The sequence below is a fragment of the Myotis nattereri genome (genome assembly GCF_964212035.1).
Source record: "Myotis nattereri genome assembly, chromosome: 2".
Classification (NCBI taxonomy): domain Eukaryota; kingdom Metazoa; phylum Chordata; class Mammalia; order Chiroptera; family Vespertilionidae; genus Myotis; species Myotis nattereri.
In genome coordinates this window covers 150139539-150164128 of record NC_138076.1, presented here as the reverse complement: position 1 = coordinate 150164128, position 24590 = coordinate 150139539, and the positions used below count along the sequence as shown (strand labels likewise).

The window sequence follows — 24590 nt, the reverse complement described above, 5'->3', positions numbered from 1 at the left end:
ATGGCAATATAAGTATACAATGGAAAGGCACATAACACAGTATGATAGAGTTTGGTGGCTTGATAGGAAAAAAAGCATATCAGAAAGACCATGTTAAGAAAGGTAGACTTTAGACTTTGCCTAATTAACTTCACTCATTCTCAAATGTTAGTTTGAGTCATTTCTTGGGGAAGCCTTTGACCACCTTTGCCTCCCCAAGTTTAGATTAAATTCTCTTATACATTCATAGGACCATATTTTGTTCACAACATTCATTCATTATGGTTTATAATTGTTGAGTACCAGGTTTCTCTCACTAAGTTCTATAACAAAGGGTCTGGATTGGTTTTACTCTCCATTATCTCCAAGTGCAAAATACAGTGCTTGACACCAACTAGGTGCTCAATATCTGAATAATTCTTAAAATTCAATCAGACTTAGGAATTAAGGACAATGAGAATATTACATTGTCCAGAGGACTGTGGGCAAAGCTGTTCTTGGGAGGGGTGGGGGGTGGGAGTCACAGCTTTAAATTCTTTAAACAAACTGAACATTCTATTCAAGAGATTGGGGGGTGGGAGTGGGGGGAAGTTGGAATGAAAAAAGTAATGACTTGAAACAAAATCAGTAGAAGTAATCTTTGAAAAGGCCCATAAAATAGATCACTGGCAAGGCTAATCAAGGGACAGAGAAACCCCAAATGCATAAGTAAAATTATATAACAACAGATTAAATAAATTTAAAATATGATAGAATATTATCTACAACTCTAACCAAGTATAATAAAACACTTAAGTAAAATGGACACTTTTCTAGAATAATAAAAGGACAATCAAAGAGGAAATCTGCATTGTTTACGAACCATGATGAATATATGACGTTTCATCATACTGACTTTTCTGTATATTTGGAGGACTAAAATTGCTCAGCACCTGTCTCATACAGAAAGCTGACCAACCGTGTGCACAGCCCATTCCATCAGCTTGAGAGCAGCAGTCTAGCAAGTCGAGTCAACTGACACACAGAAAATACCATACATCAAAAGAAACTCAGATGGGCCCCGCAGGGTCCAGGTTAGGCAATTAAGGGGGAACACAGAATGAAGAACGCAGCTTTGCACACGATGAGCCCAGTGCGCCTGCGCAGGGTAGCGGCTGCTCGGCTCCCAGCTGGGGGCGGAATCGCCGGCGCCCCGAGTCACGTGGCAAGGGGCGGGGCGCGCGGGACGTGCCGCCGCGTCGTCGCGGGCTCAATGGGCGGTGGCAGAGCATGTGTACTCTGCTGTTGCTCGCCTGGGACCCTCTAGCCGGCCAGAGGCTGAAGCCAGGGGCTGCGGGAACACGGCCGCGGAGGAAGAGGGCAAGGACAGCCGGAGGCAGGCCGGGCGTCCCTCTCCGAGGCTGAAGGGCCCGGGCTTCGTGGGGGTCATGGCATCGCTGGCGGAGAGAATGAGGGGCAATGGGCGCATCGCCGCCGGGCTCTTGCTCAACCTGCTGGTGTCCATCTGCATCGTGTTCCTCAACAAGTGGATCTATGTGCACCACGGCTTCCCCAACATGAGCCTGACCCTGGTGCACTTTGTGGTCACCTGGCTGGGCTTGTACCTCTGCCAGAAGCTGAACATCTTTGCCCCCAAGAGCCTGCCGCCTTCCAAGCTCCTCCTCCTGGCCCTCAGCTTCTGTGGCTTCGTGGTCTTCACCAACCTTTCCCTGCAGAACAACACCATCGGCACCTATCAGCTGGCCAAGGCCATGACCACGCCGGTGATCATAGCGATCCAGACCCTCTGCTACAAGAAAACCTTTTCCACCAAAATACAGCTCACGCTGGTGAGTAGCTTCAGCTTCGCAAGGCGCTCCTCTAACACCCCACCTCCTGGACTGTCTTTTTCACCGGGAATTTTGAATGTTTAACCTTGCGCCACGCTTTTTTCCATCATCTTGAAATCCACACACGTGTCATCTGTGAGCATGTCAGTTTAAGGCTTACTTGGGGGAGATGGAAAAAAGCCATCTTGACACTCCATTGGGCTCTTAGCCTACAAGTGTGCTTGTGCGTTTTAATAACTACTGTTTGTTGGATATCCTTAAATGCTGTGGTCGGTGAGAAAGGAAAGCTGCATTGGGTAGTGCAATTCAGTCCATTAGATATCTGCAAAATCTCAAACCGAAAACAGCCCACCTCCCCCAGGGGAACCAAACCATGTATAATAAACGTTAAAGGTTTAAGATAAAATATGTCTCAGGCTATGTCAGCAGCGACATTCTGCAGTGATTTCTGCATCTATAAATAGAAGGAAATGGACTAAAATAATCTTAGCTCTTAATAACTTACAGCATTTAAGATCCAAGTGCTATTGTTATACGTGGACACTAGTTTGGGGGTTGTTTTCCTCCTATGTCCCGGCATATGGTATTCATTTCTTGCAAAGTGCAATGCATTAACTCATTATTTTACCCAAAATTTTATTTTATTTTTTAAATATATATTTTTTATTGATTTCAGAGAGGAAGGAAGAGGGAGAGAGAAATAGAAACATCAATGATGAGAGAGAATCATTGATTGGCTGCCTCCTGCACGCCCCTCACTGGGGATCGAGCCCGCAACCTGGGCATGTGCCCTTGACCTGAATCGAACCTGGGACCCTTCAGTCCGCAGGCCAATGCTCTATCCACCGAGCCAAACCGGGTAGGGCTACCCAAAATTTTAAGTAGAATTAAATGTGAACACAATGAGAACTATAATATTTAACTTTAAGGAAACAGGATTAACAGTCAATGTTTTCAAATAGAAAAGAAAAATGTATAGAGGTTCATTGTTTCCTAGTGATGTTTTTTTTTAAAATTAACTTGGTAAGACACCATGAAAGGAATACTCTTGAACTTAATCTGAACAACATTTACCTCTTTTTCTTTACAGATTCCTATAACTTTAGGTGTAATCCTAAATTCTTATTACGATGTGAAGTTTAATTTCCTTGGAATGGTGTTTGCTGCTCTTGGTGTTTTAGTTACATCCCTTTATCAAGTGGTTGGTAATTTTTTTTTTCTTTATGTGCCTTTTTAGCAGATTTCATAATTGAAGCTGTATCCCAAGGTTTATAAAATACAGTATAGAGACAATAGACTGTTAGGAAGAAAGCATCATTGCATAACTTGTCTGACTCAAGGTGAAGAGAAGAAAGGAGACAGAGAAACTTGGGTGTGCGATGCTCACCAAATACCCACCTACCTGTTTGTAAGTGTATAATACCCATGCTTAACAGTTTGAGTTTGGGGTGGTGGTACATTATTTTCTGGGAATTCTTCACAAAATGAGTAATAAAACTTTTTGCTTGAGGACTGAGTTCATGGGTTACATGTATCATTTACTCTTAAATTATAACATTGTGAAAGGAGTGAGTACACTTTCAAAAATTTGAATGGGAAAGGAAAATTACAGATTTATAAATCTTTGCCTCAAAAAAATGCTACTGTTACAATTATTGGCTTCGAATAATTTATATCAATATTTTATAGCAATGGGTATTTCACTTCTTGTACTAGCACAGTGTCTTGCCTATATAGCAGGCATTCGTTAAAAATTTGCTCATGGATCCACTTACTTCATTACCATAAAATCTGAACAAGTATATTTTTTGTTTTTTATATTGGGCGGGGAAGTAAGTTGGTGTAGGGTACAGTGAAACAGTATTTTCTCTATACTGGAAACCTTGGACTGAAAATTCTGGGTGTGCCTGCATGGGGAAATTAGAGTCAAAATGTGTAACCAATTTTACTTTTCTTGCAAACATTTACTAGTTATAAACTAAGGCATTCTTACTGAGTGTTAGAAGTTTAATGATACAGCCTTAGCATCTTAAACTTTATAATACTGATCATTTCAGGAATGTTGTTATGTAAACATTCTGGGCTTGAATACATATTTTAGTGGCAGAGAAACAGTATGAAAAAGACACCAGCAGCATGAAAGGATGAGCACCCACGCAGTCTTGTCACTTGGCTCCCAGAAATTGTCTTTTACTACAGAGAGTAACCAGAGGAAGCTCAGCTTTGTGCTTTAAGAACATTATACTGTGTGTCCTGCAGTGAGTTTTAGATAAAGTAAATGAGCATTCTTTTCTGCTAAATGAACTTATTTTTCTTTTCCGCCCCGTATGGATTAAATATTTATTAAATATGGCAAGAAATTTTGTTGAATATTAGACTTTCTTGTATTCATTATATATATTTTAAATTCAGAGCACTCACTTGTTCATGCCAATATGAACATTTTTGTCCACACAAGTCCCAACATGTTATAGATTAGAATCAAAGGATTCGATATCCCTCAGGTGGATATTTGAAATGAGATCGACCAAGGAATGATTGTAGACTAACAAATGGGCAGAGTTCTTCATTATTAGTAAGTGGTAAAAGTACTGTTACAAAATAGGTATATTTCCCCAAAATTCATTTTAAAGAAAGTTGCATTTTCCAATTGTATCCAGGTATAATTTGTCAGTTATTTCTGCTGGGGCATTAAAAGGAGTTAAAAGATGAGTGGTCATCTTTGTAGAAATACTGTGTGGAAAGACTGTTGATTCATTCAGCAGACATTTCTTCTGCTTTATGCTTAGCCTTGAGGATACAACGATGAAAAGCAGCTATAACCCAGTATTGCAGAAACACATTTAGACAGCTGATCACAAGTAGGATAGCTCAGGGTATGAGGAAAGTTCTGAGGTACACCAGGGAGGAAGCGGCAGTTCTACCCCAGAAGGTGGTGGGTTAAGTCTTCATAGAAACGTGAACAATTTACATCGAAGGACAGATGAATTTGCTTAGCAAATAAATATAGCAGAGGTCTTTCTTTGCAGTGCTGGAGCATTCTTGGAGAACTTGATTTGTTTGGTGAGACTGTTGTGGAAGGACAAGGCGTAGAAGTGGGTGGGACCAGATGGTAGAGTCTTAGCTGTCATGAGAAGGAAGTGTGCTCTTCACCCTGCAGGCATCAGGAAAGGAGTGTGGATAGGGGAGTCACTTGATCATTCCCTGTGTTTTAGAAAATTAACTCATGGTAATGAAGAATGAGTAAGAGAGGGAAGGAAGGGTAACAGTTCGGAAGCTCTCCATGGTTCAAGGAGAAGATGGGAGTGTGCTCATCAAGCATAGTGGTAGTGGAATAGGTCAGGGAAAACACTCCAGAAACCTTTCAAAGAAAGAATGAGTGGGATCTGACTGAATGTGAGAGCAAGGAAAGCAAGGAGTCTGATCCTTGGAGGAAATTATATCAATTATTGGAGCAACGCAAGAGGAATTAATTTGGGGAAGGAAGAAATGAACTCGATTTTAAACAAGTCCTGATTCAAGCATGTCAAACTCGCGACAGGCGGGCCGCATGCCTCGTTTAAATAAATGTGGCTAGAAAGGTGTGTGAGGTCTTTCAATTCACTTTAAAAAGCCCAGTCGATGGTAGAAGGAATTTTCCTCTTTAAATATACAAGGCATGTGGCGTGGCCCACCAGCTGCGAGTTTGACATGCTTGCGGGTGAGGATGTCTCATAAACTGTTGAAGATGTGAGTTTAAGGATGCTCAAGGAAAGAGGTCAGAGCTGTAGATGTCAGCAGATAGTAATGGAAACCAGTTAGGGAGTTAAAAGTGGAAGGCCAGACACCAACCTTAAAAATAGTAAGTGAAGGAAGGGGTGAGAAAGGAAGCAGTGCAAACCAGAGATCAGGTTCTTCCAAGAGAAATGTTCAGATTCTGCAGAGAGCTCCAGCAGGAGGAGATTGGAAGGGAGTTCTTTGGATGGAGCTCTTGGAGGTGATGGTGCCCTTTGAGGGAGCAGTTGCATTAGAGGGGTGGTGGGCAGAAGCCAGGCTGCCCTACAAGAAGAGGAAGTAGAGGCCCTGACTCACCAGGCGGGTCCGTGTCAGAGATACCCAGCTGCCTGGCGAGGCTGCCAGAGGGACAGGGGTACACTCTGCCTTCGTTTCTGCTCACTGCGGTGCCCCAAGGAGCCAGCAGCAGAAGAATCAATTATTTGTCCTTCATAGTCACAGAAGACTGTTAGTTAAGGCTGGCAGGAGTATGTGTCAGATTTCCTGCTCTTTTATTTTTGTGTTGGTGAAGTTCTATAGACTTAGAGTATTTGTAATAGGATACCCAGACCTACAGGAAAAAGAATTATGTGGGAGCAGTTATTCTGGCTGTTTTTGCCAGATCTTATTCAAACCGCCCTGTCAAGCTTTCTTTAAGCAGTTATAATTGTGAAGCATTTAGAGGACTGGTGGGATTTGGCTTTGAGGTGCTGATTCTGCTGAATGATATAGTTGTTTAGGGTTTGTGATCATCTCGTTTCTCGACATGTATTAGAGGGAGATTACCCACAGAAAAGTCATCCATAAAGAGGAATTGAAAGACCTCAGTCCGTTTACCATTGACTGGGCTTTTTAAAGTGAAGTGAAAGACCTCACACACCTTTCTAGCCACATACATTGGCAGCCACCTGGGGTAACTGAGGTTCCTGTCTGTCTCTAATTAGTCTGCCCTTTCCCCCAGTTTTTTTGTGGGGGCACATTTTAGAAAGAAATGAAGTTGGACACTGCATCTGTATTCCTACTAATGACCAAAATTTCCATTCCTGACATATTTTCCTGAGATCTCTTATGCTTGTGGGCTCCTGTATGCATGGATATCCCCATTTACTAGAATCGGGAGGGAAGAGAGGATCTTTTTCTTCTTCTTTATAATTCAGAAGAAAATACATAATCAAAAGAAAGAAAAAAAAAACTAAAATGAGATTAAAAAAAGAAAATACATGATCAGACACTGAATTAATAAAGCTCCTCTCATCCACGGTGCTTTAAGAACATTTGTATATGTTATTGATCTTTGAAATTTTGTAGAATAATCAGGCATTTCCTCTTCCCCCAGCCCTGTGCCCCACATTTCCATCTTTGTGGCTAGAGTTGCATCTTTGCTTTATAGTGAGTAATACTATTTTTTTTTCTGCCTAACTGGTTTTATCTCCTAATTTTCAGTGGGTAGGAGCCAAACAGCATGAATTGCAGGTTAACTCAATGCAGCTGCTGTACTACCAGGCTCCAATGTCATCGGGCATGTTGCTGGTCGCAGTGCCCTTCTTTGAGCCACTATTTGGAGAAGGAGGACTCTTCAGCCCCTGGTCAGTTTCTGCTTTGGTGAGTTCTAATTGTTTTTTGTGTCTAAGAAACAAAATAATAACAACCCCTCCATTATTAATGCAGTTTTAATGTTCAGAGCACTGTTTCAGATCCATACTCATATTTAATATTCATCATTATCCTTTCAGGGAAGCAAAGTAAGGATTATTTTTTTAAAATATATTTTACTGATTTTTTACAGAGAGGAAGGGAGAGGGATAGAGAGTTAGAAACATCGATGAGAGAGAAACATCGACCAGCTGCCTCCTGTACACCTCCTACTGGGGATGTGCCCGCAACCAAGGTACATGCCCTTGATCAAAATCAAACCTGGGACCTTTCAGTCCGCAGGCCGACGCTCTATCCACTGAGCCAAACCGGTTTGGCGTAAGGATTATTTTTTAGATGAAGAAACTGAGGCATGAAGATTAAGGGACTTGCTTAGGGTCAGACAGATAGTGACAAAACCAGGCCTAAAATTCAGGTCTGCTAATGCCTGATTACTGTTCTGACCACTCAAAGCTATAGCCCACAAATAATTCAGGTACCTACTTTTATTTTACTTTTTTACAGTGAAAATATAGGCTTATTGATTTTGTTTTTATCTTCTTTCTTCTTAAAGAAGTCCATTAACATTTCTTTCTCTTTTTTAAAAAATATATTTTATTGATTTTTTACAGAAAGGAAGGGAGAGGGATAGAGAGTTAGAAACATTGCCCTGACCGGTTTGGCTCAGTGGATAGAGCGTCGGCGTGTGGACTGAAGGGTCCCGGGTTCGATTCTGGCCAAGGGCATGTGCCTGGGTTGCGGGCACGTCCCCAGTGGTAGTTGTGCAGGAGGCAGCTGATCAATGTTTCGCTCTCATCGATGTTTCTAACTCTCTATCCCTCTCCCTTCCTCTCTGTAAAAAATCAATAAAATATACTTTTAAAAAAAAAAAAAAAAGAAAGAAAGAAACATCAATGAGAGAGAAACATCGATCAGCTGCCTTCTGCACACCCCCTACTGGGAATGTGCCTGCAATCAAGGTACATGCCCTTAACCGGAATCGAACCTGGGACCCGTCAGTCCACAGGCCGATGTTCTATCCACTGAGCCAAACCGGTTAGGGCAACATTTCTTATAATGTTGGTTTAGAGGTAATGAACTTCTTTAGCTTTTTCTTATCTGGAAAGCTCTTTATTTCTCCTTTAATTTTAACTGATAGCCTTGTGGGGTAGAGTAGTCTTGGTTGTAGGTCCTTGCTTTTCATCACTTTGAATATTTTGTGCCATTCCCTACTGGCCTGAAATGTTTCTGTTGAGAAATCAGCTGACAGTCTTAGGGGAGCTCCCTTATAGTTAACTTTCACTTGCTGCTTGGATTTGTTTGATAATATAAATAGTACATGGTCATTGTATAGATTTTGAACATACATAAAAATATAAAGAAAGTGAAGGTCCTCTAAAGCCAAGATAATCACCTTTATCATTTTCGTGATTATTCCATCTATCTATTTTTCAGATACATAGACACACATGTATGTGTGTTTGTATGTGTGGATATATAATTTTATATGCACAGATCCTTACCATATATGCTTTTTTTTTTTCCATCATGGATTCCTTTTCCCATGCACACTTCCACATATCATTATCCCATTCCTGTCCCTTGAAGTAAGACATGTCAACATTTACTATTTGTTGTTTCATATTTTTCTCCTTGGTATACATACCCATATATCAACATACACAAAGCACACATATATTTATACATAAATAAACATTTGGTTACAAAAATGGCATCATATCACATGATTTTCTGTATCTAACTTTTCTCATGTAATATCTCATGAAAGTATCTTTTTTTAAAGTAACTCTTTTTTAAACATATATATTTTTTATTGATATCAGAGAGGAAGGGAGAGAGATAAAAACATCAATGATGAGAGAGAATCATTGATCGGCTGCCTCCTGCACTCCCTCTCCTGGGGATTGAGCCCACAGCCCAGGCATGTGCCCTTGACCAGAATTGAACCTAGGGCCCTTCAGTCCATAGGCCGATGCTCTATCCACTGAGCCAAATCGGCTAGGGTGAACTGGTACTTTTTTTTTTTTAATGAAATAGAATCCTAAAAGTAGAATTGCCAGATCAAAGCGATATGTACTTTGGTGATATTTTAAGTTAGAAAGTATAATCCCCCACTTAGGGAAGGAATGTCTGCTTCCCATGTAACCTTTGGAACACAGTCAATAGGAATGTCTTTTTTTTGTTAGTGGTGTTAACTCATCAAACTTACATAGCCCTTAGTCTATTTAGGCTCTGTTCTAAGCACTTTGCAAATATTAACTTGCTTATAACAGTTTTATTGTGTGGATCCGTGCTATTTTCTCCCTATATTGACTGAGGAGGAAACAGAGCCAGAGAGTTAAGTAACCGACCTGAGATCCCACAGCTAGTAAGCAGAGCTAGAATTGGAATCGATGCTTTCTGGCTCCAAAGTCCATATTCTTCACCAATCCACTGTGCTGCCTGTAAGCAGATTGATAGTTGTTTTAAACTCACATGCTTTGACATAAATCCCCTTTTTTATTTGTCTAAAATTTTACCTATGTCTCCTTTTTCCCTCTTGACACCCCTCCCTCCCCCCGCCAGCCATTCCCACCCCGGGCAAGCCCCTACCAACACAAACCCTTTTTTCCAAAATAGAAATTGCTGTCCCCTCTTTTAGATATTTCCTATTAATCTTACAAAAGTTCTAACCATCTTAGTGATCTGGTCTTCAAACCATTGCAGCTTAGACATCTTAAATTAGAAATGGAGAGGTTTTTTGTCATAGGTCCTCTGACAGATTTGAAAGAAGAGAGCAGCAGAAAAGCCATAAGGCAAGTCAAAGATACTTAGTGCACAGCAGTCCAAGGCCATTTAAGTAAGGGAAAGGCACCTTCCTTCTCTAATGTCCCTAGAGGGCATCATTGCCTCAAAGTAGAGCTTGTAATTGTATTTTTAATGCTAAGTCATCAAGAATAAGTATGTAACATTCTGTGAACTCAATAAAATTAACAATGATATATTTCTAGAAACAGTTTTTAAAATCTTCAAGGAGTTGCCCTAACCAGTTTGGCTCAGAGGATAGAGCATCGGCCCTCGGACTGAAAGGTCCAGGGTTCGATTCTGGTCAAGGGCATGTACCTTGGTTGCGAGTTCGATCCCCAGTAGGAGGCGTACAGGAGGCAGCTGATCGATGTTTCTCTCTCATCAATGTTTTTAGCTTTCTATTCCTCTCCCTTTCTCTCTGTAAAAGTCAATAAAATATATATTTTTTACAATATTTAAGGAGCAAGTTTCCCTTAATTGAAAATTTATGACCAATGTTACCCCAATCAATTTAATAAAAAAATAAGATAAAGAAAGAAAATGTAATGGGCCTTACTTTTATTAAACAAATGACCGATTACTCTTTTTACCTAAATAAGACACAAATCCAACTCCACTAGGCCTCTTACGACTGTGCTGATCTGAAACTGAAAAAACCCACATGAGACAGAAGGAATCTTCCAATATGACTTAGTCATCTCTTTGGAATGTAAACTACTTACTAATTCAAATCATAACTAATATTTTATCTAAACTCTCTTATTTTAGAAATAAAAAAATGACTATAACTTTTAAAATAAAAGTGTGAGATAGGTTTGAACGGAATGCCGTGTACGTATACAGTGGTTCAGCCCACGTTGTTCCTCAGTCCTCAGCCAAGTTGTCTAATTCACTATCCTTTGTATGTGCCTTTTGTTTTCATGCCTCCATGCTTTGACCCATACTGTTCCCTCTGCTTGAAATCCCGCCCCCTCTTTTTTCTTTAATGGACACATACATTTGAAATCCAAAGACTTTTCTCATTAGCCCAGCCCAAAATGGTGTGTCCTGCCTAGAGATTCATATAGAACCTATATTGTCTGTTTGCCTACAAATGAGGTAGCTCATATTCTTTTATTGCCTGAGACAGAAATCTTGCATTGCACTCTCGCTTTCATGTGGCTAAGAGGTAGCATAAGAGAGTGGGTTAAAAGCAGGGTCTCCATTACCAGACTGCTGGGTTTAAATCTCAGCCCGCCACTTCCTGGCTGTGTGGTCTCAGGCAGATTACTTCACCTCACTGTGTCCTGTTTTCTCATCTATAAAAGGGATAATATTTTACCAGCTCACGGGGTTTGTGAGGATTAAATGAAGTAATATATGTAAAACATTTAGGACAATTCTTGGCACATAGTAATGACTATGTAAGTGTCAGCTATGATTCCCATGACTTTGTGTCCTTAAGTGTTTTCTAAGCTCTTTGAGGACAAGAACATACTGTGTTCCCCACAAGGCGTGGCCTCGTTTTGTAGATATCCAATGAATACATATTGATTTAATTTAAATAAGAACAAATATGAGCAATTCAATAGAAGAAAGATCTGGAAGAATATATGCTAAAGTATTAACAGTGGTTGATGGTTGGGATTATAAGAATTATTTTATGTTTCTCTTTATTTTCTGATTTTTCTATGATAAACATGTATTACTTTCATAATATTAAATTTTTTTAAAAAGTAATTTTTCTTCAGATGGATAAGAAAATGAACTTGGATATTCACATTGAGAGGCAGGTTATTATTGGAGAACTTGAGGCCCGGTGTACGAAATTCATGCACAGGGGGGGGGGGGGGCGTCCCTCAGCCCAGCCTGCACCCTCTCCAATCCGGGATCCCTCTTGCAATCCAGAACCACTGGCTCCTGACTGCTCACCTACGTGTCTGCCTCATGCCCCTAACGGCTCCCCTCCTGGCCTGATCCCACTAACTGCCTAACTGCTCTCCCTTGCTGGCCTGATCCCCCTATCTGCTCTTCCCTCTTGGCCTGATCCCACTAACTGCCTAACTGCTCTCCCCTGCTGGCCTGATCCCCCTAACTGCTCTCCCCTGCTGGCCTGATCCCCCTAACTGCCTAACTGCTCTCCCCTCCTGGCCTGATCCCACTAACTGCCTATCTGCTCTCCCCTCCTGGCCTGATCCCCCTAACTGCCTATCTGCTGTCCACTGCCGGCCTGATCCCCCTAACTGCCTATCTGCTCTCCCCTCCTGGCTTCATCCCCCTAACTACCTAACTGCTCTCACCTCCTGGCCTCATCCCCCTAACTGCCTAACTGCTCTCCCCTCCTGGCCTGATCCCCCTAACTGCCTAACTGCTCTCTCCTCCTGGCCTGATCCCCTTAATTGCCTATCTGTTCTCCCTTCCTCTCCTTGCCCTTTGGACCCGCAGCACAGGTGTGCTGAGAGCTCTCCACCGCGGCAACCCCCTCCTGATTGATCCTTACATGACAGCATCCTGGACAATTTGCATATTCCTCTATTATTAGTGTAGATTTTCCTTTCAGTTTTTTTAGACAAAATTACATTTCTGAATATTATTTATTCTATTCTTTTACCTTCAATTCTTGTTGTCTTTCAAATTGATTCTTTTTAAAAAAACACAAAAAAACAAAAGAATAGTTTATTGATTTTTAGAGAGAGGAAGGGAGAGGAAGATAGAGAGAAACATTAATGTGAGAGCACAACATCGATGATCAGCTGCCTCCTGCATACCCCCTACTGGGGATCGAGCCCCAAATCTAAGTATGTGCCCTTGAACAGGAAACAAACCGGCAACCTCCTGGTGTAAGGGACAACGCCCAATCAATTGAGCCACATTGGCCAGGGTTTAAATTGATTCTTTTTAAAAATTTTGTTCCTAATGGTTGATATTTGAGTTTTTAGAAATGCCTAATGAAATGTATTTTCACTTGAAGATTATAATGATTGAAGATGCATTAATGATTCTTTTGCTTTATTTGTAGCTTATGGTGCTTCTATCTGGAGTAATAGCTTTCATGGTGAACTTATCAATTTATTGGATCATTGGGAACACTTCACCAGTCACGTATCCTTTTCCTAATGACTTACAAATGCATAGTCTTTTATATTTTTCTAAAACACCATCACATTAACTTCCTTGAGTCTGACAATTACTATTGCATGGCCTAATTTGAGTAGAGTGAGTTATTTTTAATCATTAATCATCTCATTCCACACTTAAGCCTGTAGAAACTTAAAGAAATGCGAACTGGGAAAATGCATTAGCATTCTGTATCATGAACATTCTTTCATTTTCTCACATCATAGATGACCCTTTCCCTTATCAAAATTAACATAGAAAACCATTTCTTGCACAGTGGGGTTAAATAAATGTTTGTGGGTTCAATAATGGGATGGATGCTTGGGTCTTCAGTCAATTCTCAGTTATCTATTGTAACAAAGTAGAGGTGTGGTTATCCATATAACAAAATATAACCAGGCCTCTGAAATTGACATGTGACCTCTGAATTCTAGCATATGTTTTTGTACTTATGTGGATATGGGTGTGCCTATTTTTCTCAGTATTTAAGAAATGAAGTCATACCCTGAAGGTCTGAATCAAACTCAACTACCAGTTCTTAACATTCTGCTTGTCATTCTGTTTCTTTTCTCATTTCCCTTTGCTCCACTCTTAGGCAAATGCAATGAATGGACTTCTTTACATCAGAGAAGTAGTTTAGTAATGTTATGTCATAGTGTACTGATTTATATAAGTGAGTGAACACTGATGTCATCAAAGTAAAAAAGCATCCTACTTGCCAACTATCAATAAATAATCACCTTTTTAAAAGAACAACACTTAATAAATGTTTATTTTGTGCCAGGTACTTTTCCAATCACCGTGGGTATGTTAGGCATTTAGTTCTCACAGCAGCTCTGTGAGGTAAATTCTATTACTGTATTTTTCAGAGGAGGAAGTTGAGGTGCAGAGAGTGTCAATAACTTGAGGTCGTGTAGCTGAGAAGTGCTGCATCTAGATTTCAAACCATGCAGTCTGGTCCCCAAACTCCTGCACCATGCTGCCACGTCAAGGCATCCAAGTGTGTGCCCTTAATAAGAACATTTATGCATTCAACAAACATCTATTGAACACCCACTGTAAACTGTTCATTGAGTTTCTGTTTACATATTGAATATCTACTGTATGTCAGGCACTGGAGATATAATAAAATAGACAAAAATCTTTGCTCTCATGGGCTTAAGCGGACTATCAACAAAACACAAAAAGAAAATATACAGATTTGTGTTAGATAGTGTTAAGTGCCAGGGAGAAAAAATAAAGCAGGGATGAGGATATGGAATGTTGCGGACAGAGTGAAATTTTAGGGGGAGAAGTCAGGAAGGCCTCTGTAAGAAGGGGACTTTTGAGTAAAGACCTGAAGGGAAAGAGGTTACTCTAGGCAGATCAGGCGAGGGAACCAAGGAACAGTGGGTGAGGAGCCCTAAGGAACAAGGGCGCCCTTGCGGTTGGAGCAGGAAGCGCAGAGGGAGGATGTGTCGTAGGCCTGAGAGGTGATGGAGCCAGGTGGGGCAGAGCTCTTACGGAAGGACCGCCCCTCTGAGTGAGAAGGGAAGCCGCTGGAGCAGAGAAATGACATGATTTTACTTATGTTCTAATAGGGTCACTCTGGTCCACTATGTCAAGAGTAGAGTAAAGCAGGGTTTCCCTAATCAGTGCTATTGACCTTTTTGGCCAGACAATTCTTTGTTGCAGGGACCTGTCCTATGCATCGTAGAATGTTTGGCAGGATCCCTGGCCTCTGTAGATGCCAGTAGCACTCCCTGTCCCCAATTATGTATCAGACCTTGTCTAGGTGGCAGAGTCCACCCCTCACTATATCCACTGCTACCACTGAACCAAACCACTGGACTATGTGAAGCAAGGCAGGAAAGGAAATTGTTGAGGCCATTGCGATATTCTAATTTAGAAGTAACAGTGGTTTGGTTCCAGGGTGGTACCAGTGGATACAGTGAGAAGCTATTGGATTCTGGATATTTCATAAAATATTGTTATTGATTTTTCTTAGAGAGAGAGGAAAGGAGAGGGAGAGGGAGAAACATTGATGTGAGAACAGAATATCAATCGACTGCCTCCTGCACACCCACTACCAGGGATCGAGCCCTCAACTGTGGCATGTGCCCTGACTGGGAATTGAACCAGTGACCTTTCAGTGTGCAGGAAGACGCCCCACCAGCTGAGCCACACTGGCCAGGGCTGGATATATTTAAGTAGAACCAACAGGTTTTTCTGACAAATTGGATGTGGAGAATATGAGGGAAAACAAGGTTGACTCCTTTGGTTTTGTCCTGAGCACATGGTAGAATGGAGTTGCCGTCAGCTGGGATGGGACAGCCCTGAGGTTTGGGGGTGGGGAGGAAGAGCACACGCTCAGTTTTGGGTGAACAAGTCTGGAAGCTCAGGGTCTTAGCTGGGGAGAGTCCAGAGAGAGCCAGTGGTTTAAAGTGGTGAGACTGGTTGAGAAGGCCAAGCAAACAAGTAGAAGAAAAGACGCCCAAAGATCCATTCGGTGTTTCGAGCTCAGAGGGATGAGAGGAGCCAGGTGGAAGAGACAGGGAAAGCGCGACCGAGGCGGAAAGGAAGGAGAGTGCTGTAGAAACCAAGTGAGGAGGGATGCCACCGACAGGTCAGGTGCGAGCGAGACTGGTAATCCATGGAGGGGGGTTGCAAGGCGGAGGTCCTCACAGTTTTGAGAAGAGCTTTCAGGGTGCTGAAGTGAAAGTTAATGAGTGGAAAATTGGAGAGAGGATTTGTAAATACCATGTATAGCTGCTCCTCTTTTTATTGACAAAAGGATTCACTGAAGAATTTCTTTAAATTAGCCTTCCCTCTTGTATAAATATCTTTAACACATCATGATCTACTTAAAAGAGGCTGGGCGATAAAGGAATGCCACAGTGGTAGAGGCAGTGCACGTGAAGATAGCTCCTCATTGGAAATAAGCATAGTTCTCATGTTCTCATGACGATCCTTGGGAAGATCCTGTCTCTGAGGAAGTCACCTCTGTTGGGTCAGGCAGGCTCAGGTAACCCTGTGACACGCCAGCACTTTCCTGCCGAGAGGAGCTTCCAGGCTGCTCAGTCGGCCCCAGAACAGAGCAAAGAGCCTAGGCTTTGAAGTGAGGCAGATCAGGTGCACACGCCAGCTCTGCCCCTACCTGGGGGCCTGAGCAAGGCGTGAGAGCTCTCGGACCTCACTCTTGTCACTTATGAAATGGGGGAAATAATATCTACGAAATGATGGTTGGTTGTTTTGAGTGTTTGAGAGAATATGTGTCAGGCGCCACCTGGCAGGTGTTTATTATGCATCAATACTGCTGCTGATAACTATTACTATAGCTAACACATAGGGTGCTTAGTGCCTGGCATGTCATTGGGGCTCAGTATTGCTTCCTTCCCCTCCCCTCACACCCTCCTAAATAAGCATACGGAGAGCTTGCCTTGAGGCAGCTCTCTGGTGCCTTACACGTCGCATCTCACCTCACTTGCCAAGGGAAGTTATTATTAGAAATAATAATAATAATAATAATAATAATTTCTAATAATTATTAGAAATGGCACTTTGAAACAGTCATAAATTGCTGTACAACATGTCTTCTCTCTACCTTGCTCGGAATTCCTTTCCTAACTTTCTGTTTTAGCCCCTTTTCTCTCTTTGGAGAGGTGAGCAGGAATAGCTGACGCCGTCTCCTGTCACTGACTCATTGCTGAAACCTACCTGTGGAACTAGGATGGACCCAGCACTTCACTGAAGCTCCTGTTGTTCTTTAGACGAGGGGCAGGGTGGACGGCTAGCTGTTCCGGCTGTGTGTCACGCCATTCTTTCCAGCTCCAGGAAGCCCTTGCTGTGTGTGTGTGTGCACATGTGTGCGCGTGTGTGCATGTGTGTGTGTGTGTGTGTGTGTGAATATAGCACCTCGCCTGTTATTCCTTTTTATCCTTATCCAAAACCCTCAGCTACAACATGTTTGGACACTTCAAGTTCTGCATCACTTTATTTGGAGGCTATGTTTTATTTAAGGATCCGCTGTCAGTTAATCAGTGTCTTGGCATGTTATGTACATTATTTGGCATTCTCGCCTATACCCACTTTAAACTCAATGAACAGGAAGGAAGTAAGAGTAAATTGGTACAACGTCCTTAATTGTTTTTTTGTGGAGAAAAGAAAATCACCCCAAGAAGACTAAAAAAATGTTAAGCGTGCAAGTTGCTTTCAAAGAAGAAAAAAAATTACATTGCAGAATTCAATGAATGATAGTTTACAAGAAGTAACACAAAGGGAATTTTATATGACTTTTTCAGTTAGAGTACCTTTATTTTTAAGAACTTAATTCACGCCTCTTTTCAAAGGTCATGATTGTATGAAGTATGTAGGATGGTTTGGTTACACCAAATGAAGTACATGAATTTAAAGTTCTGTAACAGCGACAAAGGACTGCATATCACTAAACCACAGATGGGTCCTGGGAGTTAAGTGTTCATACTCTTCCAAAGAAGGACTCATAGGACTTCTCTGCTTGCTTGTGGGTGGTCCCCAGTGTGAGCTCTCTTATCATTTTGGCTAGCATTCAAGTCAGAATTTAAACCTAGCATTTCTGTTTTAGTTGGTTTAGTATAACTTCCTGCTTAATTCATTTGTAGAAATCCTATCTAATAAAGAGGAAATATGCTAATTGACCCTCACACCATTGCAAAGATGGCGGCGCCCACAGCCAATAAGGAGGGAATATGCTAATTAACTGCCACGCCCTCAAAGATGGCAGCACCTATAGCCACAAGATGGCAGCACCCAGTTCCCTCAGCCCCCCATCCGCCCAGGGCTGCCCGAGGCTCAGGTAACCAGGGCCGGCTGAGGCTTGTGCTGCCGGCAGTGGCAGCAGCAGAGGTGTGATGGGGGCGTCACCTTCCCCTGATCACTGGGTTGCCTCCTGCCCCTGAGGGCTCCTGGACTGTGAGAGGGGACTGGCTGGGCTGAGGGATAACCCCCCCCCCCCCCGCCCCAGTACATGAATTTTCATGCACCAGGCCTCTAGTGAAATATAATTTATAGAAAACAAAGTGTAGGACAGAAAACCATAAAACAAAGTCCAATTCCAATAGTACTGTTTTTCCAGTGGAAAATTGATGTAAAAAGTTATACATTATCAAAAAAAAAAAAACCCCTGCAGTTTCTATTGGTATTCTCTTGTTTTCAAGCTCTCAGAGAACTCTACAAAGGGTATGTGAAGTTAAAAAACAAAATAGCTCCATGTTCAACTGGCCCAAAGGAAAGACTATAGATGGAATTGGACAGGTTTCTTATTATCTTGGTAACTGTTCTCCTGGCCTCTTTGAGCCTTTCATGTTGGCAATTTCTTTTTTTTTTTTTCTTCTTTTCTTTTTAAATCCTCACCCAAGGATATGTTTTTCATTGATTTTAGAGAGAGGAAGGAGAGAGAGAGAGAGAGAGAGAGAGAGAGAGAGAGAGAGAGAGAGAGAGAGAAACATTGATGTACAAGAGAAACATCAATTTGTTGCCTCCCATAAGTGCCCCAGGGACTGAACTTACAACCCAGGTATGTACCCTGACCAGGAAAGGAACCCACAACCTTCCGCTATACAGGATGATGCTCCAGCCAACTGAGCTCATGTTAGTAATTTCTTAATACCACCCCTCTGCTATTACTTCCTACTGCCCCGGTCACCCCAGCCCCCATTTGAGGCATTAGTGGGGCTTCCTTTGGCATTGAGTATCTGGAGTGGACTGTCCAGCCTTAAGGTGGCTGAGGAAAATTCTTACACAAAGGTCATGGCAAATGCTATCCAAACACAAAGCAAAAACTTGGTGAAAATGTTAGGAAATATTTGAAAGAGAAGTAGAAAAATTATCAATGTTTAGTTCTATGAGTTTTTAAAGGAATCAATTTTTAATTTTAATTTTTTTCTTAAATGTTATTGATTTTTAAAGAGAGGAAGGGAGAGAGAGAGAAACATCATTGGGACAGAGAAACATTGATCAATGCCTTTCAAACACACCCCGACCAGGGATCGAACCCAGAACCTGGATATGTGCCCTGACCAGGAATCGAACTGCCACTTTTTGGTGGACAGGACTACGCTTAACCAACTGAGCCACACCGGCCAGGACAGGAATAATTTTTTTTAAATTAGGCTATAGGGGAAATACAAAATCCCACCCTAGGAGATACATAGTGCCATATATTTAATTGCAAAATTTATTTCTGCCTTCCAACTTCTTGACATTAGAACATTAAAAGAAATTGTTGTTAACCTCTCACAATGAGTTGACTGAGACAGATAAACCCTCTTGTAATAAGTAATTCTTTTTCTAAATATTATTTTTAAACTTTAAATGAGAAAGCAACTCTTAAGAGGACAAAGCCATGTGGGTTTTTTAGGATTTTTTTTTTCCTGACTTGTTTGAAATGAAAGCCTCAAGGAAAATCTATTTTGACAGAATTTCAGTGTTATCAGTCAATCTGTTGTATGATTAGATGTGTGATTTTTCTACTTGTGTTTTAAATAATCTTTGGTTCTCAGTTTCTGAAAATGTATCTTACTGTGCTAAGAAGTACAGAACAATTTGTCTTAGCAGATGAGCCTCAGGCATTGTTTGTCAACTGCGGTTCTCTGTGTACATAATTATTTCCCCAAAGCTGGGGAAAAGTATGTCAGCACAGTGAGGATCACGTGGTGTCTGTGCACTAGCAGCTGAGTTAACTTGTGCCATGTACACATTCTCCTTAACTGTAAATACAAGTTCGGGGGGGGGGGGGTAGTAAATGTTGGGGAAGGGTTATAATGAATGACTGATGTCAGTAGGAATGCAGTGAGAAAGTTGGAGGGGTACATATATGTAAGTGAATAAAATGTGTACTCCTAGACCTAGAGGCTGGTGAACAGATTTGACCCTGAAGATGGTCTTCCCATTGACAAGGAAGGAAATTCCCAGGGAAAATGTTCCAGATGACCAGGACCAGCCCAGAGGCACACTGGAAGCTTGGTGCTGTGGAGGACACCACCTTCCTGTTACAGATATAACTGCATTTGTTTTTTATCCTATGTTACATGACTGGACTTTCAGTTTTTACCTGTTAAATAAAGAGAACCTGATGTTTTCACTTTCGTGTGTGTATTAGAACCCGTGGAAGAATGATAGCATCGCACAGTGTGTATGTGCAGTGGGAACGCTGGCCTGTCCAGCTCCCAAATATGCGGAATCTAATGAAGTGAAATCCTATTGTCCCTTTTAAAATAACCCAAAGGAGGAATCTCTCTCTCTATAATGAACCAAGCTTTCTCCTGTTTCATCTTTAAAAATACTTTTTAAACATTGCTATATTTATTTATTTATTTTAAATATATTTTTATTGACCTCAGAGAGGAAGGGAGAGGGAAAGAGATGTAGAAACATCAAGGATAAGAGAGAATCATTGATTGGCTGCCTCCTGCATGCCCCCTACTGGGAATCAAGTCTGCAACCTGGGCATATGCCCTGTCTGGGAATTAAACCCTGACCTGGGAATTAAACCCTGACCTGGTTCAACTACTGAGCCACACTGGCCAGGCTCATTAGTCATCTTTTTTTTTTTAATTTATCTAAGAGCAATAGCATTAATCAAGCACTTCACATTGGCTCTGTCAGTCAATAGTTGAGTGAGTGAATATGCAGAATGGCCAAAGGTGAAAGTCTGATTAAAAGAATGGAAATCAGGTTTATTAAACATACCCTGTTTTGCATTTCTGTTTCCAAACTTGAACTGGATTATACTTGCGAACATTAGGAACACAATAATTTCATTCACTCAACAAAGTTTTACTGAATGTGTGTTGTCTGCCAGGTACTGTGCTAGGCACTATGCAAAGACAGCTCTATGTTTCCAAGAGACATCTGTCTAGCAGAAAAGATAGACATTAATTAAATAAAAACAGAGTTTATTATGCTGAAGAGAACATGGTTCTCTGGAGCATGTAACCAAATAACCTAGCCCAGGCCTGACTGTCAGTGAAGGCATCTATGTGGAAAGGATGGTTGAGCTGAAATCTGATGAATGTATAGAAGTTGGCTAAGCAAAGGGAAAGGACTGCATTTCTGCTAAAAGGGCATAGCACATACAAAGGCCCATTGGTGGGAGGAATTATGAGTGTAAAGAACTGCATAAAGGATGGAGTATAGGGAAGGGGAGAGATAGAGTGTGACATGAGCCTGGAATGGCAGACCGGCCTGAGACCATAGAATATCTTGTAGGCTATGTGAGAAATCTAGGAAGAGCAAGAGGGTGTGTTCTGATGGATGGCACAGTCAGCCCCATTGTTTTGAAACAAAAGAAGGAGAACCAGAGAGATGCCAGGAGACCAGTTGGGTGGTGACTATAGTAAGACTAGAAGCCCATTGCACGAAGATTCGTGCACTAGGCCTTCCTCCCCCTGGCTGCCAGCACCCGTTTTCCTCTGGCACCCGGGACCCAGGCCTTTGGTCCAGCCACAGTGGAGAAGCCAAGCCTCGAGGCTAGGCTTCTCCCCTCCGGCTGCAGCGAGGCTTGGCTTCTCCCCTCCGGCCACAGTGAGGATAGGGCTCTTCAGTCTTCAGTCTTCACTCCGGCCAGAGCCTTCAGTCTTCGCTCCGTGCCTGCGTATGCAAATTAACCACCATCTTTGTTGGGTTAATTTGCATACTCGTCCTGATTGGCTGGTGAGTGTAGCAGAGTGACACCAATTTGCATGTTTTTCTTTTATTAGTGTAGATGTGATCGCTTGGAAGGATGGTGGTGAGACGATAGGATTGGATACATTAAAGAGAATTTAGTTGATGAAATCCACTGGACTTGAACTGAAATGAAGGGCACAGGAGAGGGTGAAGTTAATAATCACGTGTCTGATCTGCACAGCCTGATAGAGAATGGTGCCATTCTCTTAGGAAACACAAGGGCGGAGGAAGGTGATGAGTTCAGACACGGCTATGTTGATTTTCAGGCCTCCGATTAAAGATGTTAACCAAATAATCAGATATACAGATGTAGGAGTTGGGAAATGTTTGACTTAGAGTGGAGATAAAACTTGGAGAGTTACTGGAGTATACCCAATAAGGATGAAAGCACAGACCAGGATGAGCTTGGTATAAAGCAAAAAGTCTACTGAACCTTGAGGAACTCCTGCATATATTGGTAGAGGAAGATAATTCTGCAAAGGAAATTGAAAAGGAAGAGAAGGGTAGAGGGAAAGTGAGGATGACGATGTAATGGGAGCAAGGGTAGACAACTGTGGTAATATTGCCGAGAAATCAAGGTAGACATGGACAGAAAAATAGCAATTGTATTGACAGTTTATTGTTGACCTTAGTAAGGCTGCTTCAATGCAGTGATGGAGGCAAAAAGGCAGATTGGATTGGGCTTAGTCAGCGTGTGAGAGGTCAGGATATAGAGTCCAAGAGTGGAGACGATTCTGTGGCTAATTACACGCAGTGTTACAAGCAGCGCTGAGTGTTGCCTGATAAGAACTGGGGGCTCTTTATGAGTGAGCCTAAGACTTATTGTGATGGTAACTTATCATTACAGAACTGAAGCTGTGTAGTACCCAATATCCTAGTACCCCTAGGCACAGGGCAGATGCTTCTGTGACAGCGATGATCTTTTGCTCTGAAAAGAGGTTTTATTTCTGGCTCCTGAGCTCCTGAATGTATTCTTGTCATATGGACTGCTATTAACAAAATCAACAGTTACTTTTGCCAACTGCAGATACTCTGGAAAAACAATCTTGTGAACCACTAACGGCTGATCCAGTCATGCATTTTCTTGTTCGTAGTACTGCTAAGTTAAAGAGAAAAAGAACCTGCCAAGAGAAAGGCCAGTGCCAGTCTGGGAACCAGTATGGTGCTGTGGTGGGAGGCGATCCTGCACATCAGGACTGTGGCTCCCAGTCCAGACTCTGCTGTGTACTGGGATACCGTTGGCATTAGGCGAGTCACCTGACTTTCAGTTCTGTTTCATCTGTAAAGTGAGAGCTTGGATCCAGATGATTTCCAAGGGGCCCTCTAGCTATAAAATCCCCTGGTTCTGCTTCTTAGACTAAATTTATAATGTCTCATTTGTTCTTATGGAGAGCGGATTTTATTAACTAAACAAGAAAGAATTTATTTAATCCTTATAAGGATTTTCTTGTTCATGAGCATTTCTTTACTCTTGGGTTCTGTTTTTAGAAAGTATATGCAAAACATTAAATGTGACTTATTTTCATATTTTTTATATTGGAAGACATGTGTTGATTCATTTGACTTAAGCTGCTTCACACATCATATGAAATCATTGGGAGGTGAATTGTTGCCATTCAACTAGTTGTTTATGGTTATTGCTGTGCTGTTTTTAATATGGAAAATAGCACATCACCCAAAACCATAGTAATTCACATTTTTCTATTTAAAAATATCTCATAAATACTATATATGCCACAAGAACAAGCCGGCATACTTATTTAACCAGCCAGAGCTATGCATATTTTTAAGGACTTTAATTAATTAATTTGTTTGTTTGTCTTCTGCCGTCAAGAGGTAGTTTATTCTTATTAATTTCAGAGAGGAAGGGAGAGGGAGAGATAGTAACATCAATGATGAGAGAGAATCATTGAGCGACTGCCTTCTGCACACCCTACCCTGGGGATTGAGCCTGAAACCCAGGTATGTACCTGGACCAGGAATTGAACCGTAACCTCTTGGTTCATAGGTTGACACTCAACCACTGAGCCACACCAGCTGGGCAAGGACTTTATTTTTTTAAGAGCAGTTTTAGGTTTACATGTATTTCTAAATTTTGAAATTTTCTGTTACCCATAGAGATTATTTTTTCTTTTACAATTAAATGATCAACCAAATGTCATCATTTTCCTTTTCCTGTTTGTACTTATACTCCCAAAAAAGTCAGTTTCCTGTTTTCTCAATTCTCCTTTTCTTAAAATTACAGCTGGCCGTTTGGTGCAGGAGCGTGACGGGTGGACCTTAACCCAGGAGGTGGGATACTGGAAAAAAAAATTAGCCTTTTGAGATCTCCTGGGACCTCTGAAACAGGGTGATTGCTTACCTGACAGGGGAGATACCGTGATCATGAGGGTCATTTTTTAAAGGACAATTCACCAAGAACATAAACAATCATGAGTAACATAACAAACTAATAAAAGAAAAATTGAGATTTTAAACATAACTCCATTAGAAATTGATAACACAACCTGGCCGGTGTTGCTCAGTGGTTGATTGTTGACCTATGAACCAAGAGGTCAGTTTGACTCCAGGTCAGGCCACATGTCTGGCTTTTGGGCTCAATCCCCAGTAGTGGGCGTACAGGAGGCAGCCGATCAATGATTCTCCTTCATCGATGTTTCTCTCTCTCCCTCTCTGAAATCAATAAAAACATATTTTTTTAAAAAAAGAAATTGATAGTGCAAGTAGCCTGAAAGCTAGTGAGCTTGTCTAATAAGCTGTATCGAGGACCCTGCAACTCAACAAGCAAAGAACACACATCTTTTCAAG

The 24590-nt window shown here is 41.6% G+C and overlaps 1 protein-coding gene across 2 annotated transcripts; it reads left to right on the top strand.

Moving 5' to 3' along the window:
* The first annotated feature begins 1179 nt into the window (after positions 1-1179).
* Positions 1180-18221, top strand: SLC35E3 (solute carrier family 35 member E3). Of its 2 annotated transcripts, none has more exons than XM_081083113.1 (5): positions 1180-1808; positions 2899-3009; positions 7005-7163; positions 13000-13082; positions 13693-13843. In XM_081083113.1, the coding sequence occupies exons 1-5, from the start codon at positions 1407-1409 to the stop codon at positions 13703-13705; spliced, it is 768 nt and encodes a 255-aa protein (XP_080939239.1). In that variant the 5' UTR covers positions 1180-1406; the 3' UTR covers positions 13706-13843. The 2 variants fall into 2 exon arrangements, with proteins under 2 accessions (XP_080939239.1, XP_080939238.1); XM_081083112.1 differs by lacking the exon at positions 13693-13843 and adding an exon at positions 17033-18221 and having other exon boundaries at positions 1192-1808.
* Positions 18222-24590: the final 6369 nt, after the last annotated feature.